Raw genomic sequence first — 20,569 nt, forward strand, 5'->3', positions numbered from 1 at the left:
AGCTAGTGCTGGTGATCAACTCCTACCGAACTTTGTCAAAAAGAGCGCGTATCCTCAACCATTGCGAGGTTATCCGGGGATCCAGGGAGTGTTCACAACATCTTCACTTATCTTTGGACTTGTGCTTTAGAAAAATAAGTGCGCGGTGGGGCACCTACAGCCAAACTTTGTTGCACTCCACACCAGGATCAAATGCGATTCAAATGCCGCAGGTTTTGCTAGTCTCAGTAAATACTTACTGTCAGAGTTTTTTTTTACATTATTTTTCCATTCGGCGTTATTTACCCTGTGTCAGTTCTTTCGCCCATCACCTCTCACCATTTCTTTTGTGCAGTACATGAATCGGAGTGCGAGTGGAGCCCCGAGCCAGCCCATGTTCTCCGATGTCATTGAGCAGATCTGATTATAGGGTGAGAGGAAAGATGTCCAAAGTGGATCAATACGAAGATGCCGACTGTGTGTGTTCCTACGGCATGAAAATCACTTGGGACATTAACGACCCCAAACTGCCTCAGGTAACCTTTGGGAAAGCTTCGCCCTGTAAAAGGACGGATTCAAATCTAGTATTTCTACACTGTAAGATGCATATTATCACCGGGTTATACATGTTAAAGTGCCTTCTTTTAATGTTCTTTAGCTCAATTTCAAAAGTTAAACTGGAACCGTTGAAATACAATGATTTATGCGGTGGGGAGAGAATCAGATTCGGTGTCAGTATATAAGCACGAGAAGCCCAGAGCCGGTTGCTTCAGACGGATAATCCTGTCCCGGAGTTTTAAAATCATTTGTTCGTGTTGCCGTTTACCGGCGAGTGGATATTTCAGTTCTCGAGTGAATACATTTGTCCTTTCCATCTGCTGCCAGGTTTTTATTTCAAATATTGTGCCGATTTTTTGAGTGTGTCAAAGGCAACAGTTTGAAAGTGATTGACTTGTGCTTATGGAGCATGTTTAATGTTTATAAATTGAGTTTCGCGCTTTGGCGAATTCGGCACTCTCACGCCAGTGGCCGGTTCCTATGAATTTACTAATTAAAATCAAATCGATTACAAACGTAATCATTTTAAAAAATGTCTCTAATTTGGGACTGGCTTTGAATGATCTTAATCGCTGTATTTGGATTTTAATCAAATCTGCTATGAATTTTACAGATCCGCTCAAAACGAACATGGGGCATGTAAATCTGTTTCAGTTTGACAATTTCGATTTATTTTAGAGACAGTTCACTGCGGATTTATAAATTTCTAAAATCTGGTCTAACACAGAATTCGGAGTAGACCAACCCATGTATGTTTTTTTTCATATGTTTCTTATCTGACAGCCTTGCATAATTAATCAATACTTTTGTGTGCAACTTTCAGGATGTGAAGCAGTTTGACTCGTTCCAGGAATGGACAGATGGCTATGTGCGATACATTTACTCTGCCGACGATAAAAATGCGCAGAGGCACCTGAGTGGCTGGGCTATGAGGAACACTAATAATCACAACTGCCAGATCCTGAAAAAGTCCTGCCTGGGAGTGCTGATCTGCGCCAGAAACTGCACCCTACCTAATGGCAGCAAAGTGCAGCTCAGACCGGCTATCTGTGACAAGGCTCGCCAAAAGCAGCAGAGTGAGTATCCCAGAGTCGGCAATGAACAGCATTGTATGTTGTTGGATTAATATCACTTTTCTTTACAGAGGAGCCTATATTTCTGTCTCAAATTGTGGTTTAAACGGATGAAGCAAGATTTATGTCAGGATGCAGGATGGGTGCTAGGATGTACTGCTCAAACTCTACGCTCACCAAAAAGAGCGGTATTGGAAGCAAAACAAAGGTTTTGGTGGGACGCGGGAGGCGCGAAGGGGATGGGAACTGGACATAACAAGAATGATGATAATACACCAGAAACACACAACTCTCTGCGTTTTGTTTAATGCATTCATAGGATGTGGGCTTCGCTGGTTAAGCCAGCATTTATTGCCCATCCCTAATTACCCTAATTGCGAAGCCGTAGGGTCTTCTGAGAAGGCTCTCAGTGCAAATTCTTAAATAATGTGTCCTATCTGTGCCTTAAAATTCTCTTTCCGGCGCATAGAGGAGTTATTTCTGTAGTTGGATTCCAGTGCTCTGTAATTTCAGGTGGTTTTTTTTTAAATTTTCCAATATCAATCCCTCTCACGGATTACAGTTGTCCTCAGGTCAGGACCACGGGTAAAAGTTATTGGCTTTTTTCCTTCTGGCCTAAGTTTCGGCCTAAGAAACGTTTATATAACAGTTAATATTATCCTCCCTTTCTACGTGTATTTCTGTGTGTAAATCTAACAAAATACGGAGTATGCCACAACCTTTCTAGGAACAATATTTAAAATTATAATCCGCCGTTTTCAACCCAATCTTGATTTTGTTTAAATTATTATCGCCACAATTAAATAATATGTTACAGCACGGAAAGGAATCTAAATGAACGCTGCTCGATCCCATGCCATTTACTATTTCTACTTTGCAAACAGCTATCCAATTCCATTTAATTCTAGTGATTTAATTACTTGTGATTAATTTAAGCTTGGTTCGTTACCCGAACCAGTTTCACTATTTATTCTATCACAACTCTTGATAACCTGGAAGAACTCTGCCAGTTTACACGTAATCTTTTCAGTTTCAGTAAAAGGAAGTCCTAATTTCTCAAGTCCCTTTTTCATAACTGTCACTCTCATCATTGAGAGTATAACAATATAGTAGAGCCAGAGATGCTAATGAAAAGTGGTTTGATAATTGCCAGGATGGCTAAAGAGGACAGGGATCCAAATTGCCTGACAAACATCGACAGCAATTTAATACTTAATGATAGTGACATTTTGTTCTAAGGATCCAGTGGTACTGCAGCTATTGTTATTTGTCGAGTGCAACTTGCAACTGGCTGATGCAGGTTATACTGTCCACCATATAGCTGCAGATTATTCTGGGAGCAAGGAATGTACTCTAGCAATGAACAATGTATGTTGTTGAATTAATATAATGCATATAATATATGCAGAATTCCAGGTCCTTGAAAGCTAGGTTTTAAAGTTAGGAGATTATTGATAAAAGCTAACATCAGAAATATTAAAAACTAAGTTTATGCAGTTCCAAGGACATCCAATGGACAAACTGGAGACTTCTATTATTTGGTTTTGCACTGAATCAGAGTTACATTGTATTCAATGTGAAATCAATGTCTGGGAAGGATCTTGCATCTTCTGGTTGTAGAGTGGTCAGAAGTCACACAAGAACTAGACACTTTACTGTCACTTTGTTTCTATGAGCATACAAAAACATTTTGCATTGATTCGAAAGTGGATGTTAAACTCTAAGCTTATTGAAATTTCCTACTGCAGCAAATATATAAAGACTTCTTTATATGAAAAAAAGGAATACAGTTGGTCAATTCACTGATCTTATGCTCTCAGAGGGGAGACACGTCAAAGTGGAATATCAATCAGAGTTAGGGCAATATCAGTAGCACTGATTCTCTGACCTGTAATCCTTTCAAGCATAGCTCCTTGCTGGGCATGTAGGATCAGTACATTTTTCATATTGCCTTGTCTCTCACGATTTGCAAAAAAAAACACTTGTGTAAAAAGTGTTTTCCTGTACTAGTAATTTGTTTAATTTTACAGTCACACAGTGGGGTTAAGTTCGATCAAACAGGACAGCCTGTTGACCTTTTGTCATTTCTGAAAATCTCCACCATCTTAGTTTTAAAAAGATTAAATAATTCATGCATCATTTGAAATACAAAAAAAAAACATTTTTTCTAAATAAAATGACAGGGATTAAAAAATTGTCCAGGAAGAAAGGAGTTGTAGAATGAATAGTACACAGAGGATATGCAGATATTATTATAAACAAAATCAGTGAAGCCCAAATGGTTTGTAGAATCTAGCATAACCCATCATGCCTGTACCAGCTCACTTAGTCCCATTCCCCTGCTCTTTTCCACACAATTTTACGTGTTCCCTTTTGAATATTGAACTATTTTATAAGCTATTATGGATTTATTTTCTCCCATGTTTCCTTCCATGTCCTATCAACCCCCTATATGAAATTAAATCTTCTTCTCTCATCCTCTCTCTTTGCACTTCTGATGATGATCTTAAACTCATATCCTCTAATTACTTTAATTGCCAACCAGTGGAAGTAGATTTTCTTGCTTTATTTCATCTAAACCTCTTATAGATTTGAATATATAAGAATCCCCAGAGATGTGTTGGAGCTGGGAATGCAATTTCAATCTGAATAATACATATAGTTGCCATTTATTCAGTTCTGGTTAATTTTATTCAATTTTATTTTCACAAATTGTGGGTGTTATGGTTTGCAGTAATGGATAAAAGGTCCTTCTGATTTTTAAAAATAGTTGTTGGGATATGGACGGCACCGGAAAGGTCACATTTATTGCCCGTGCTCAGTTGCTTTGAAAAGGTGCTGGCCCTTTGTCTTGAGCTGCTGCAGTGCTACCCGGATGGTGTTATGTGGATAGTAACACTTCAATACTGAAGAAATGGTAATATACATATATTCCAATTAGAGTGGAGCTGGTCGTGTTCTCATACCACTGTTGCTCTTGTCTTTCTTGGTCATAGAGATCATAGGATTTGGAAGTATAATTGAACAACCTTGATGAATTGCTACAGTGTATCCTGTCAACGGTGTGTTCTACTCTATGAGACACTGGCCTGTGGAATTGGTGATTATTGAGTCCAATAGTTGGACTCAAACAGATTGCTCTGTCCTAAATGGTTTTGAGCTTCTTGCATCTGGAGCATACACAGTGACTGGTGACTATTCCATCGCACTCTTGACATGTGCAAGGTAGACAGTGGAGAGGTGTTGAAGAGTCTGGAGATCGGTCAGTCATCACTGAGTAATCAACTTAAACCACACTCTTCTAGCCCTGATGTTTATTTGGCTGGTTAAATTAAAGATTCTGGTCTATGGTGACCCATCCAACAGGATATTGATGGTGGGGTCTTAGTGATGACAGTGCAGTTCAACATCAGGGAATGTGATTGAGCTTTTATTTGTTCTAGAAGATCATCACCTGGTACTTATATGGTGTAATTGTTACCTGCCATTTATGATTCTAGGTATGACTGAATGCTGCACAAGTGCTGCTGCAGGTTGGCATGGTTGGCTTCATTATCAGAACATTAAGATGAAGCTAAACATAATTTGTCAACAGACCCATGTCTGACTTTATGATGATTGGAAGGTCATTGATGAAGTAGCTAAATGTGGTTGGGCCAAGTATTCCTGAGGAGCTTTTACAGTGCCATCTGAGGCTCTGATGATTGGCTTCTGAGAAGTAAAGGTATGATTCCGACACTTGAAGGTTTCCCTTGATTGCCACTGACCCAGTTTTGTTGGCTTTCTTTTTGCCATAATTGGTTGAATGCTGCCTTGATTTTATTGTCACTCTGCCACTCACCTCTTCCTTGGCCAGTATGTTCTCAGTCCAACTGGGAAGGCAGCTTTGCTGGTTCTGGTGCTGGGGAATGAGGTGGACGAGGTGGAACAAGTGTCTATGTGGGAACACTTGGGTAAGAGTGATCGTCATTTCATAAGGTTAGGTTAGTAATGGAGAAGAGGAAGGAACAATCTAAAGCAGAACTTCTAAATTGGAAGAAGGCTCTAGCCAGAGTAAAATGGAACCAAAGGTTAGCAGGAAAAACTGTAACCGTGATCTTAAGGAGAAGATGTTTCAGATATATATTAGGTATATACCAACAGGGGTGAAAGGTAGTGGAACCAAAGGCAGGGATCCTCGGATGATGAGGGAAACAGAGAATATAATTGAAACAAATAAAGAAGGTGTATAATGCATGGATAAATTCTTCAAGCGAGAATCAAGGCAAATACAATAGGTTCAGAGGGGAAGTGAGGATGAAAATAAAACTGGCAAAGGCAGAATATGAGAATAGAATGGCAGTTAACATAAAAGGGAACCTAAGAATCTTCTACCAGCATTTAAATAGTAAGTGGGTAGTAAGAGGCAGGATGGTTCCTATTAGAGACAAAGAGGGTGATAAATGTTTAGGGGCATAGGCAAGCATCAAATACTAAATGAGTGTTTTGTATTAGGAAAGGTTGCCGATAAAATGTTGGTAGAAACATGGATGGTAGAGGTAATGGATAAAGTAAAATTGATAGGCAGGATATAATGGAAAGGCTGGCTATGTTTAGAGTGGATAATTTGGCTGCTCAGGATGGCTTTCATCCCAGGCTACTGAAGGAAGTGGTGGTGGAGATAACAGAAAAGCTTGCCATAATCTTCTAATTTTCCCTAGGTACAGGGATGGTGCCCAATAGAGTGGTAAATGTGACACCCTTATTCAAGAAAGAGTGTAAGGACATTCCTCATAACCACAAGCTTAACATCAGTGGCATGTAAGGTTTTAGAAACAATAATCAGAGAAAAACATCAACATGTACTTGGAGAGGTTTAAGTTAATTAAGGAGACCCAGCACAGATTTGTAAAAGACAGATTATGTTTGATTTATTTAATTGAATTTTTCTGTTGAATTAACAGCAAAGAATCATGAAAGGAATGCAGTTGATGCTGTCTATATGAATTTTAAGAAAGAATATGACAAAATAATGCAAAAGGCTGATTAACAAAATTAAAGCTCATGGAATATGAGGGTCAGTATCAGTTTGGATTAAAAAATTGACTTAAGGACAGAAATAGTGAGCTGTTAAGTGAGGAAAACCAGGGAAAGTGTAGGGCCCAATAGGGACCAAGGGGGCAATCTATGGGTGGAGCCAGAGGACATCGGTGGAGAGTTGAACAAATACTTCACATCCGTCTTCACCCAAGAGAATGAGGATGAAGGTATGAAACTCGGGGAGAGAGACTGCGAGGTTCTTGAGCAAATTGGTATAGGGAGTGGCAAGGTATTAGAGGTGTTGGCAGGCTTAAAAGTAGACAAATTCCAGGTCCGGATGATTTGTGTCCCAGACTGCTGAGGGAGGCAAGGGAGGAGATCGCAGGGGCTCCGACCCAAATTTTTAATTCCTCTCTGGCTACGGGTGAGGTACCAGACGACTGGAGAACCGCTAATGTGGTTCCGCTATTTAAGAAGGGTTGTAGAGATAAGCTAGAGAACTACAGGCCAGTGAGTTTCACTTCAGCAGTAGGGAAGCTATAGGAGAAAATTCTGAAGGAGAGAATCTATCTGCACTTGGAGAGGCAAGGTTTGATCAGGGATAGTCAGCATGGCTTTGTCAGAGGGAGGTCATGCCTAACAAATTTGATTGAATTTTTTGTGGAGGTGACCTGATGTGTAGATGATGGTAGTGCAGTTGATGTAGTTTATATGGATTTCAGCAAAGTCTTTGACAAGGTCCCACATGGGAGTCTTATAAAGAAGGCAAATGAACATGGGATACAGGGTAATTTGATAAAGTGGATTCAAAATTGGCTTAGTTGTAGGAGACAGAGGGTGATGACAGAAGGATGCTTTAGTGACTGGAAGCCAGTGTCCAGTGGCGTACCACTGGGATCTGTGCTCGATCCCCTATTATTTGTCATTTATATAAACGACATAGATGACTATGTGGGGGGGTAGGATTAATAAGTTTGCGGATGACACAAAGATTGGCTAGGTGTTTAATAGTAAGGTTGAGTGTCTTGAGCTATAGGAAGATATAGACAGGATGGTCAAATGGGCAGATAAGTGGCAGATGGAATTTAACCTTGAAAAGTGTGAGGTGATACACTTTGGAAGGAGTAATTTGACAAGTAAGTATTCAATGAACCGCATGACACTAGGAAGTTCTGAGGAACAAAGGGACATTGGGGTGTGTGTCCATAGATCTCTGAAGGTGGAGGGGCATGTTAGTGTGGTGGTGAAAAAGGCATATGGGATTTTATCAATCGAGGCATAGAGTACAAAAGTAGGAGGTCATGTTGGAGTTATATAGAACCTTGGTGAGGCCACATATGGAGTACTGTGTGCAGTTCTGGTCACCACATTATAGGAGAGGGTTCAGAGGAGATTCACCAGGACGTTGCCTGGGATGAAACATTTAAGTTATGAAGAGAGGTTGGATAGACTTGTGTTGTTTTCGTTGGAGCAGAGAAGACTGAGGGGTGACCTGATTGAGGTGTACAAGATTATGAAGGGCATGGACAGGGTGGATCAGGAGCAGCTGTTCCCTTTAGTTTGAATGATCAGTCACGAGGGGAGATAAGTTCAAGGTGAGGGGCATGAAGTTTAGGGGGTATGTGAGGAAAAACTTTTTTACCCAGAGGGTGGTGACGGTCTGGAATGCACTGCCTGGGAGGGTGGTGGAGGCAGGTTGCCTCAGACCCTTTAAGAAGTATCTGGATGAGCACTTGACACGTCATAACATTCAAGGCTAAGGGCCAAGTGCTGGTAAATGGGATTAGGTAGGTAGGTCAGGTGTTTCTCATGTGTCGGTGCAGACTCACTGGGCTGAACGGCCTCGTCTGCACTGTGTGATTCTGTGATTCTGTTGTTTTTCACTGGAGCATGGTAGACTGTCATGTTCCCCAAGGGTCAGTGTTAGCATCACTGATTTTTTTTGATATAAATGACTTGCATTGAAGATTCCAGAGTAAGATGTCAAAATTTACCAATGATACTTGCAGGTATAGCAAACAGTGAAGATGATGACCATCAGCTGCAACAGGACAAAGATAGCCTAGCAGAATAGGCAGACAATTGGGAGATGGAATTTAGTACGGAGAAGTGTGAGATGGAGCATTTTGGCAGAAAGAATAGTGAGAGGCAATGCAGACTTAATGGCACAGTTCTAAAAAGTGTGCAGGGATAGAGGAACCCGGGAGTTCATGTGCATAGACCTTTGAAGTTGGCAGGATATTTTGAGAGAACAGTTGGCAAAGGCTATAGGAATGAGTACAAAAGCAGGGAAGGTATACTGAATGTTTACAGAGCTTTGGTTAGACCACAACTAGAGTATTGTATGCATTTCTGGACACCATCATGTAAGTCTTTTGTTTTTTAGTACTATTTTCACTGAATTATTTGTTTAATCTGGGAGTTAAACTACGTTAAGTCATTTGTTTTGGAAACAACAGATTACAAGGTAATTTTCGTGAGTCACCCAGATATTATTAAAGTAGCTGGGGCTTTTCACAAAACCTACATTTTCATGAAATATTGCAGATAATAGTGATATCTGTGAACTGGAACATGTGTAGACTTTAATGTTGCATGAGTGAAATCTTATTACGTGTTACTACTGGCCTAGCTAGCAATGTCCACATCCCATGATCAAGTAAAAAAAAATTGCCATGCAACGCTATTGTTAAAATAGTGGACAAATTAAGTTCATAGAAACACAATACTAATAGGATTGCATAGCTCTGTTTCACTTATTTAACTGTGACTTATGATAACCATGGACAGAATTTTTTGGTCCTCTGCCAGTGGGTTTGAAGGCAGGGGTGCTTGTAAAATGCAGCACCTAGCCTGTCTGTTGCCTATCAGTCTGCCACCGACCTGTTTCTCATTTTACAGAGGGAGGTGGAGGTATTGGGCCTGCCCTTGGGCCTATTGAGTGCCAGAAAATAAGTGCCTCATCCCATACCCAACACTATTTTACCCACAGCAACAGATGCCAAGTGGGTACCCCACTGGACAGGCTGGTGTCAAGCAGAGGTGGTCCCCCGTGTCCATCATAGGCAAACCCTCCCAAGGTTATAGGCCACTTTAACCATCCCTCCGGCCTCTCAAGCCCAGCCCTCTAACCCCCTCACACCCCTCACTGGGGCCTGCCAGCCAGGCCCCAGAGATACACCAGAATTACCTTCAGTCCAACTTCCTTAAGCTCCTCTTTTTAAGGAATTGGCATTAGTCCCAGCAGTGACTGCCTCTCGAACCTGGCGCTGCTGGGAGCACAGAACTGCAACCTGTCCAACTGGCCAGCAACTCTCTAAGATAGGGCTTTCTCCCCAGATAAGGGTGGACTTTTCGCCCTTAGCCAGTTGACATCCTGCTGAGTGTTAAATGACTGCCGAGCAGCTAGTATCAGTGGGGATGCATTTCCCACTGACTCTTTGGGTGGCAGGACAGGAAATCCTGCCATCAAAAAACCCTGCCCATGTATATTTCATACACCTCTGCTTGACCTGAATTTTCTTTTCTTCTACTGCTGATCTTGATAACATAAGGAATCCAAAACCTGAAATATCCATACTGAAGAAGCACTTGCCTTATCATCACTTCCTTAAATAACACTAATCTACACTAATCCCAATTCCTTTTTCTTTTAAGAAAAACCTACATTTATATAGCACTTTTCATTACCTTGGGACACCTTGAAATATTTTACAATTTTTTTTAGTGTCATTATTGGCAAACATAGCAGTAGTCACTGATATTATGTTGCAAATTGGAAAGCAACTTCTGGAACCCTACCAGTTAAACACCAAATCTGGAACTTGCTGCCTGATTTACCTCTGCTCCTTCACAAGCTTCACTACACTTATACTTTTCCAGTTTGGAATTAAAATATATATGAAGAGTGTGAATTTTCTTTAATTACCCACTAGTTACCCATGAAACATGCCTTACAAACCTGGGGCACTCAGGTATAAGTAATTTTTCAGCAGTCTTTATTACTGCCAAGCACTCTTTCTGGCAATGAAAATGTAATTTTAAAAGATTATAGTCTCTCTTATTTATTGATGGAGATCTAAAAAGATTAAAACTGAAAATGCTGGAAAAACTCAGCAGGTCTGGTAGCATCTGTGGAGAGAGAATCAGAGTTAACATTTCAAATCCAATATGACTGTTCTTCGGAACTGAAGAGAGGTAGAAATGTGATGAGTTTTACGCTGCTGAGAAAGGGAAAAGTCAGGTGGAACAAAAGGGAAGGTCAAGGATAGGTTGGATGGCGGGAGAGAATAAATACCAAATATATCACGGAACAACAGGCAATGGGAGTGGTAATGGTTGTACTAAAGAAACAAAGCATAGATCCAGAGTAAGCATGCTAAAACAAGATACAGACTGGGACTTGGCAAAAGAATTCAAAATGGAGGACGGAGCTCATGGTCTGAAATTGTTGAACTCAATGTTGAGGCCAGAAGGCTATAAAGTGCCTAATCGGAAGATGAAGTGCTGTTCCTCCAGCTTGTGTTGGGCTTCACCTCAATGGAACATTGCAGCAGGCTGAGGACAGAAATGTAAGCATGTGAACTAAAATGGCAGGTGTCCGGAAGATCAGGACATGCTTGCAGACTGAGTGAAGGTGTTCCACAAAATGATCATCCAGTCTGCATTTGGTGTCCCAAACATAGAGGAGACTGAGTTGTGAACAATGAATATAGTAGACTAAATTGAAAGAAGTACAAGTAAATCGCTGCTTCACCTGGAAGGAATGTCTGGGGCCTTGGATGATAAGGCAAGAGGAGATAAAGGATAAAGGGCAGGTGTTACACCTCCTGTGATTGCATGGGAAGGTGCCATGAGAAGGGGATGAGATGTTAGGGTTGATAGAGGACCAGGGTGTCACAGAGGGAATAGCCCCTTTGGAATGCTAACAGAGGAGGAGAGGGGAAGATGTGTTTGGTGGTGGCATCGTTGCTGGAGGTGGCGGGAATGGTGGAAGATGGTACTTTGAATGTGGTGGCTGGTGGGGTGGTAGCTGAAGATAAGGGGAACTCTATCATAATTCTGGGAGGGAGGGGAAGGGGAGAGGGACAGATGTGCTGCACTGAAGTATCAGATCATCTGCTTAAATCGCTTGAGAGATACTTTAAGCCACCATCTTCTGATTCAGAGGTGAAGGTGCAATTACTGAGCCAAGACTGACATTTTTTCTGACCATTTTTCTGAAAGTTTTATCTTATTAGTTTCTTGATTCATCTTCACTCAGTCCCTGTGGTAATGCCTTTCATTCTCTAAAAGCACCTTGCATTAAAAAAAATCTTTCCAAATGCCTTCTGGAATTCTATATAAATAACATCCAGAGACAATCACCGTCCACGACTTTCTTCACCTCTTCAAAACATTCAATCAGATTCCTCAGGGATGGCCTACATCTTACAGGGTCATGCTGGACTGCCTGAAAGTTTTCAAGGTGTTAATTAACATTTAATTATTATCACAATGGGGGGCTGTTAGCTCAGTTGGCTGGACAGCTGGTTTATGGCACAAAGTGACATCAACAGCATGGGTTCAATTCCCATACCAGCTGAGGTCATCCATGAACCTCACCCCTTGCCTGAGGTGTGATGACTCCCAGGTTAAACTCACCACTAGTCATCTGTCTCTATTGTGAGAGCAAGCTATGGTCCTCTGGGACTATCCTTAATTAAAGACTGTAGTAATTTCCTGACAACCAATGTTAGCCAACTGATATACAATTACCTGGTTTTCCTTTCTCACCTTCCTTAAGTTGAGAAGTAACAAGCAATTTTCCAATCTAAAAGAACAGCTCCCAAATTAAGCACACTTTGGAAGATTATAGTTAGGACAACTTCAATGTTCTCACTTACTTCATTTAAAACCCAGGGATGGACACCATCTGCTTCTGGAGATCTGTCAATATTTAATGCCATTATTTTCTTCCTTTCTGTTACTTTGCCTATGTTAATTTTGATATATTCCTGTCCCTGATTCAATATTAGTTTCTAGCATGATGATCTCTTCTGCTACTGTAAATACTAGCACAAAGTAATTATTCAACATGTTCACTATTTCTTTATTTTCATTGACAATATCACCATTATCAAGGGTTCCACATTGATCCTGGCTAGTCTCTGTTAACTATTCATTGTAAAATGTTTTTGTGTTGATTTTGTTATCTATTGCATGTTAATTTTCATACTCTATTTTCATAGCTTTTACTAATTGTTCTGTCTCACGAGATCATAAGAAATAGGAGCAGGAGTAGGCCATTTAGCTCATTGCTGATCTGATTGAGGCCTTAACTCCACTTTCTTGCCTGTCCCCCATAAACTTGACTCCCTGTCGATCAAAAATCTATCTAGCTCAGCCTTGGATACATTCAATGACCCAGCCCCCACTGCTCTCTGTGGAAGATAATTCCAAAGATTAATCGCCCTCTGAGAGAAGAAATTCCTCCTCACCTCTGTCTTAAATGGGAGATCCTTATTTACAGACTGTGAACTCCTAATTCTAGATTCCCCAGTGAAAGGAAACATCCTGTAAGCACCCACCCTGTCAAGCACCCTCAGAATCTTATATGTTTCAATAATATCATAGAATTATAGAAGGTTTATGGCACAGAAAGAGGCCACTTGGCCCATCATGTATGCACCAGCTAAAAAACGAGCCACACAGCCTAATCCCACTTTCAAGCATTTGGTCCATAGCCCTGCAGTTACAGCACTTGAGGTACATATCCAGACACTTTTTAAATGAGTGTTTCTGCCTCTACAACACTTTCAGGCAGTGAGTTCCAGATCCCCACAGCCCTCTGGGTAAAAAAATATTTCCCCATCTCCCCTCTAATTCTTTTACCAATCACTTTAAATCCATGCCCCATAGTAATTGACCTCTCTGGTGTAAATAGACCCTTCACATCCACTCTATCCAGGCCCTTCACAATGCTGTACATCTCCATGAGATCCCTCCTCAGCCTTCTCTGTTCCAAGGAGAACCACCCCAGCCTAGCCAATCTCTCCTTGTAGCAGCAATTTTCCAGTCCAGGCAACATCCTCATAAATCTCCTCTATACCCTCTCTGGTGCTATTACAACCTTTCTGTAATGAGGTGGCAGAACTGCACACTGTACTCAAGTTGTGGTCTAGCTAATGTTTTACATCGTTCCAGTATAACATTACATTCTATGCCTCAGCTAATAAATACACCTTCTTAACCACCTTATCAACCTGCCCTGTTGCCTTCAGGGATTCACTCCTAGGTCTCTCACTTTCTGTGCTCCCATATATTGTGTATTTCTTTGCCAAATACATCACCTCTCACTTCTCTGGGTTGAATTTCGTTTGCCATTTTTCTGTCCGCAGATCAGTCTATTGACATTTTCAGATCACCTCTCTTTCTTCTAAACTCCAATGAGTATAGGACCTATCTGTTCAATGTTTCCTTATAAGGCAACCCCTTCAATGCAGGAATCAGCCTAGTGAAACTTCTCTGAACTGCTTCCATTGCAGGTTTATCATTCCTTAAGTGAGGAGACCAAAACTGTACACACTCTAGGTCCAGTACAGTTGGAGCAGGAGTTCCCTATTTCATATGCCATCCCCCCTAAGGCTAACATTAAGGACACCAAAATCCCTATGTACTGCAGAATTCTGCAGTCTCTCTCCATTTAAATAATATTCTGCTTTTCTATGGACAACCTCATTTTCCCACAATTATACACGATCTGCTGAATTTTTGTCCACTCACTTGACCTATTAATATCCCTTTTCAGACTCTTTGGCTGGGATTTCCTGGCCCTGCCCGTGGCGGGCATCATCACAGGCAGACGGGAAAATATGGAGAATGGCCTTGACTTTTGACCGCTCTTCAAATTTTCCTGTTCTGCCCATGATGATGCCTGCTGCTGATGGGGCAAGAAAAGCCCACTCTTTGTTTCCTCCTCACAACTTACAAAATAGGTAGGAAAGTATTATCAGTAAATCTAGCTACAATACAGTAAGTCCCTTTACCCAAGTGATTAATATAGATTGCAAATATTTGAGCCCCAGCATTGATCCCTGTGGTACACCACTAGTTGCAGTTTGCCGAACTGAAAGAAACCAATTTTATTCCAACTCTGTTTCCTGTTAGTTAGGCAATCCTCTATCCATGCTAATAGGTCACCCCAATACCATAAACTCATATCTTCTGCATTAAGCTTTTATGTGGCACCTTATTGAATGCCTTTTGGAAATCCAAATACAATACATCTACTGGTTCCCCTTTATCCACCCTGCTTATTACATCCACAAAGAGCTCTAATAAATTAGTCAAACGTAAATTTCCCTTTTGCAGAATTATGTTGACTCAGCCTGATTGTATTATGATTTCATAAATGTCTCGCTATTGCCTCTTTAATAATGTATTCTAGCATTTTTCAATGACAGATGTTAGATGAACTGGCCTAGCTTCCTGCTTTCCATGTGCCTCCTTTCTTGAACAGCGGTTTTATATTTGTGGCTTTACAATCGCTGGTACCCTTCCAGAAACTAGGGAATTTTGGAAGATTCAGTCAACCATGGCTAACAAAGGGAGTTGACGATTGCGTAAGATTAAAAGAAAAGGTTGCCAGAAATAGTTGTAAACCTGAGGATTGGGAGGATTTTAGAATACAGCAAAGGATGACCAAACAACTGATAAAGAAAGGGAGAATAGAATATGAATGTAAAACTAGCAAAAAATAGAGGGCAGAATTTTTACCTCAGGTGGGCATGGCAGGCGAGCCTGTGAGCGGCCACGAAGCTGACCACCACCCGCAACCAGGCCCCGATCGTGATTTCATGCTGGCCGGCCAGCATGAGAAGTGCACTCAGAGCCTCAGCGCTGCCAGGGTGGGGGCGGGAAGAGCGCGAGCGCTGAGGTGTGTGAGGGTGTGCTCAGTGAAAGCTCCCTGAAGGCACAGAGCTGCCTCAGGAAGCTGAAGATCTTTAACGTTAAAAATAAAGAATGGAGAAATAAGCAAAACATGTCCCCTCGTGTGACTCTGTCATATGAACAGGGACATGTTAAAAATTAGTTTTAAAAGTTATTTTTTTAAAATCACTGGTCAAAACCTCATCCCCCCGTGGATGAGGTTTCGCAAAAAATGCAAAGGCTGTTTGGCCCATTCGCCCACCTACCAACCGAACGTTTGGATGGGCAGTGAAAATACGATTTAATTAATTGATTAAGGGCCTTAAAAGGCCTTTTAATTGTCAGCTAGTGTGCTACCGCCTCTCGTGCACGGCCACCAAGCGAAAAATTACGAGAGTGCGCGATGATATTGGGACACTCACCCGACATTTGGGAAGGGTGCACGCCTGCCAGAAAGGGAAAAATTCTGCCCATAAAAACATACTGTTAAAGGTTCCAAATGTACATAGAAAGGAAATGTTTGGCTAAAACCAACGTAGGTCCACTGCAGGCAGAGTCAGGAGAATTTATAATAGAGAATGGAGAAACAGCAGAGAAACTAAATGATTAGCAGGTCTAACAGCACCTGCTGAGTTTTTCCAGCATTTTCTGTTTTTGTTTCAGATTTCCAGCAGCTGCAGTACTTTGCTTTTAACTAAATGATTACTTTGTGTCTATCTTTATTGTGAAAGATACAAGAAATCTCCCAGAATTAGAGATCCAAGGGACTACTCAGAACGAAAAAAAACAGTAAAACCTGGGAAATAAGAATACTGGTCTAAACTGGTCTTGGATACCTTAGAATGGAACACCAGTGAAAGCTGGGAAATAAGAGTACTGGTCCAAACTGTTTTTCCCTATTGGGTAGGGAGATGAGGAATTGAAGCAAATTCATATTAGTAAGAAGGTTGCATTGGAGAAATTAATGGGACTGAAGGTTAAGTCCCCGAGGGACCTGATATTCTACATCCCAGAGTGTTGAAAGAGGTAGCTATGGAGATAGCGGACACATTGGTGATCATCTTCCAAAATTCTATAGGGTAAGATTTTAGTTTGGCAACCTACAACTGCGATTTGGCTGGTCAATTAACAGAATCAGTCACCTGAACATATAGAGAAAGTTCTGTCCAAACATTTTTATTTTTTAAAATTTAATAACGGAAGCCTCATCTCACCCTTGGATGAGGTTTCATCAAAAATGCAAAGTCTGCCTTGCAGCTTTGCCTGTCCGCCAACCATAAGGTTGGACGGACCATGAAAAATTGGAGTCAATTGGAACTTTAATGGGCTTAGTTGCCCCCTTAATTGTCAGTGGGTGCAGTTCTGACTTTCGTGTGCACCCGCTGACCAAAATATTGCGTGAACGTGGGGTGATGTCAGGACGCTTGCCGATGTCATCACGCCCTATTTTACGCTCGAGCAGGTCAGGCGCGCGCCAGCACACTGAGCTAAAAATTCTTCCCATAGATTCTGGAATGGTAGCTGCAGATTGGAAGGTAGCAGCTATCACCCCACAATGGAGGGGGAGAGAAAACAAGAGACTATGGACCTATTAGCCTGACATCAGTAGCAGGGAAGATGCTGGAATCTATTCTAAAGGATGTGATAAATGGACACTTCGATAATGATAATCTAATTGAGCATAGTCAACATGGATTTATGAATGGGAAATCATGTTTGACGAACTTGTTGCAGTTTTCTGAGGGTGTTGGGGATGTAGTACACTTGGATTTTCAGAAGGCTTTTGATATAGTCCCCCAAAGGAGATTGGTTAGCAAAATCAAAGCACATGGAATAGGAGGTAATATACTGGCATGGAGTAAGGGTTGGTTAACAGGCAGAAAACAGAGAGTAGGAATAAACAGGTCATTCTCGCATTGGCAAGCGGTGACTAGTGGGGTAGAGAGGCAGTGGCAGACATTTAAGAATTTTTTCCTAACTCTCAACAAAGATAAATTCATTAAGAAAGGAAGACTCTATGAGAAAGATACCCTTCCATGGCTAAACTAAGGAAGTTAAGGATGGTATCAAGAAAAGACACAGGATGCTGCGAAGATTAGTGGTAGGCCAAAAGATTGGGAAAATTTTAAAACCAAGAAAGGATGATGAAAAAAAGGGAAAAATTGGAGTATGAGAGAAAACTAACATGAAATATAAAAACAGTCACTTATAAAAGTTTCCACAAAGATATAAAAAGGATAAGAGTAGTTACAGTGAGCGCAAGTCCCATAGAGGGTGAGAATGGGGAATTAATGATGGGAAACAAGGAAATTGCAGAGACTTTGAATTAGTATTTTGTATCTGTCTTCACAGTGGAAGATCTAAGCTCTTGGTTGCACTGCACTCGGTCTCAACAAGTACCTTCATGTGACTTACTTTGTACATGTGCTACATTTCCTGCATTTATACTAGCTCAGATTCCAGTGAGATGAGTCAGCCACTGCTGGCTGTGGAACCTGTTGTAACTTACTAGCTATCCTGCAGGTGCCTCTAGGCAGGGACTTTGTTTATCACTAACTTGCCTCTTTAACTGTCCATGCTGATTTTTTTTGGCAAGTAGAGCCCTTGCTCCTTGGAGGTTTCAACTTATTCTATATCATGTTAAATTATTTTTTTGAACATCTCTCACTGGACTGCTGTCATTTTACCATTGAAAGATGTGCCGAGTTTACTGAGGAGGACTGAAACAAATTACAGAAGGACATAGATAAACTTGCAGAATGGGCAAATAATTGGCAAATGAGGTTCAACACAGTTAATTGTGGCATAGTACATTTTAGTAGGAGGAATAGGAAGGTCACTTGTTATTTGTAAGGTACAAGTCTTGGTGAAATAGAGGAACAAAGGGATCTCAGAGTACAAATACATCAATCACTAAAAGCTGTATCACAAGTTAGAAAGGCCACAAAAAAAGCAAATCAAGCACTAAGGCCCGGATTTTCCATGTCTGGTGTTGAGCGTGTTTGGTGGCATGAGCAGACAATATGGCGACAAGGGCCAAATTCAGTTTCACGACATTGTGAAACCAGTCTGCAATCATCCGCTCAGCCTCATCAGATGTCAGAACCTCATTGTAATACATCAGCATATCATTATAAGGCCGGCTGGCCAGGCTCATCCCCCCAACCCCCAGCTGGATTGTCTGCCCAAGTTGGCAGGAAAACACGCTGGTGCAGAATATGTCTTGACATCTGTGATGTGCTAAAGTTGGGACTTGCCGCCCGGGCCTTGCTCACATTGTGGACATGCAAGGAGCAGAAGATGCTGGAGCCCAATAGCAGTGGGATCCAGGAAGAGTGTCCATGACATGCTGAGTGGATTCTCATGGACATAGCTCTGCTGTGAAGCAGCTCACGGAAGTTGGAAAGTCACCATTGATACAACGGATGATGATTCCTCATGATGGTGGCAGAGGAAGGTCTAGGATCAACTGGAAGATGAAGGGATGTCAGGGGGTTAGGTTGGGAGGGAGGGAATGAAGGTGTTGGTGGGTGAATGAAGGTGTTGGGGATGAGGTTGAGGGGGGAATAACAGTGTCAGGTGGGTCAGGTTGGGAGGGAGGAGGGAGTACAGGGGAGGAAGGGGTAATGGGGGAGAAGATAGCAATTGGGGAGGTAGGTGAAAGTGGGTGGAAGATGCAAGGGAAAGAGTTCAGAGGTGTGAAGGAGTGCGGAGAGGGGAAGGAATCTGGGTGGAGGAGGGAGTGCGGAGGGGGAGGGAGTAATGGTGGAGGAAGGAGTTATGAACGGGGAAGGAGTAAAGCTGGAGGAAGAAGTGAGGGTGTCTGAGGGAGTCAGGAAGGGGGAAGGAGTAAGGCTGGAGGAAGAAATGAGGCTGGAGGAAGGAGTCGTGGGGGGTGGTGGGAAGGACTAAAGGTGACTGAAGAAGTAAGCCTGCCTGAAGGAATCAGGAAGGGAGGGGAGAATAAGCGGGGTGGCGGTGGGTGGTGGGGCGGTGGCTGTGGTGGGATGGGGAGCTCGGGAGGGTTGGGAGGACTAAGCGGAGGGAAGGAGTTCCGGGGGGGAAGGGGTCTGAACGGGGGGATGTCCAGGTGAATGTGCAAGGGAGGGGTCTGATGGGTCCATGACTGTCTCCCGGGAAGTGAACTGAGGGTGAGCGTGGTATGAGGGAATGGGGAGAATGACCTAGGGCAGAGTGAGGCAGTAGGATGGGAGGGTGAGGGTTCGATGGTAATGGTGGAAGGGACGGCGAGGGTGGTTGGTGGGTGCTCAGACGGTAACACGGGCCCTGGAGGTGGGAAACAGGAGGTTGGGAGGTTAATGTTGGGTGGGGTTTTCGGGAAGGAAGGGAATGTGCACGTTCACCTGGACATCCTGGAAAGAAAAGGGTTGTGGCTGGTAGGACACAGAGGGGAGGTGAAAGGTGATGCCGGAGAGGTCAACTATGATGGAAGAAAGGAAATGGATCACTGGGGGAGGAGAAAAGACGGGGGAGCACACGAAAAAATGAATGCAGACCAAGCTGTTCTAATTGAAAGTGGAACCACAGTTGTGTGTGCTCAGGTGCTACATGGGAGTGTGATCAGTGGGTGGGTGGAGATGCAGGTCAGCTCAGATGGACAACTGAAAAAGAACCCCAGCAGGCAGCATTCAAAATGCTCAGGATGTTAAGGTGAGTACGACACATGAAGGATCCACATGTGTGGGAGAGTGCTTGTACGAAACTCCGAAGGCCCTGTCTCTCTCTCTCACACACACACACACACACACACACATTTCTCCCTCCAGAATCACTCATTGGCCAGCCGCTCCCTCTGCGATGACAGAGGACGAGGTTGAGGGGGTCACAGGCAAAGGGGACTCAGAGGGCGAGGACTGCCTCTGAGATTCCTGAGTAGATGACTCAGGGGTGTCTAGTGTTGTTTCTTTTCCCTTCAGGTGCGCTGGGGCCTCAGCCTGACACCTTGAAGGGAAGGAACACCTGAGGTGTCCTGTTTCCCCCTTGTGTTGCTACTTCAGGAACTCGCCCAT

The 20,569-nt window shown here is 42.4% G+C and overlaps 1 protein-coding gene across 1 annotated transcript in view; it reads left to right on the plus strand.

The window, feature by feature from the left end:
- Nucleotides 1-422: 422 nt before the first annotated feature.
- The window catches only part of gcm2 (glial cells missing transcription factor 2), a 51,928-nt gene continuing 31,781 nt past the window's right edge, over nucleotides 423-20,569 (plus strand). Inside the window, exons 1-2 of the mRNA XM_041185066.1 lie at nucleotides 423-515; nucleotides 1,361-1,613. Coding sequence (XP_041041000.1) covers nucleotides 423-515; nucleotides 1,361-1,613 — 346 coding nt within the window. The remainder of the gene's footprint in view (nucleotides 516-1,360; nucleotides 1,614-20,569) is intronic.

The sequence above is a fragment of the Carcharodon carcharias genome, chromosome 3 (genome assembly GCF_017639515.1).
Source record: "Carcharodon carcharias isolate sCarCar2 chromosome 3, sCarCar2.pri, whole genome shotgun sequence".
Lineage (NCBI taxonomy): Eukaryota > Metazoa > Chordata > Chondrichthyes > Lamniformes > Lamnidae > Carcharodon > Carcharodon carcharias.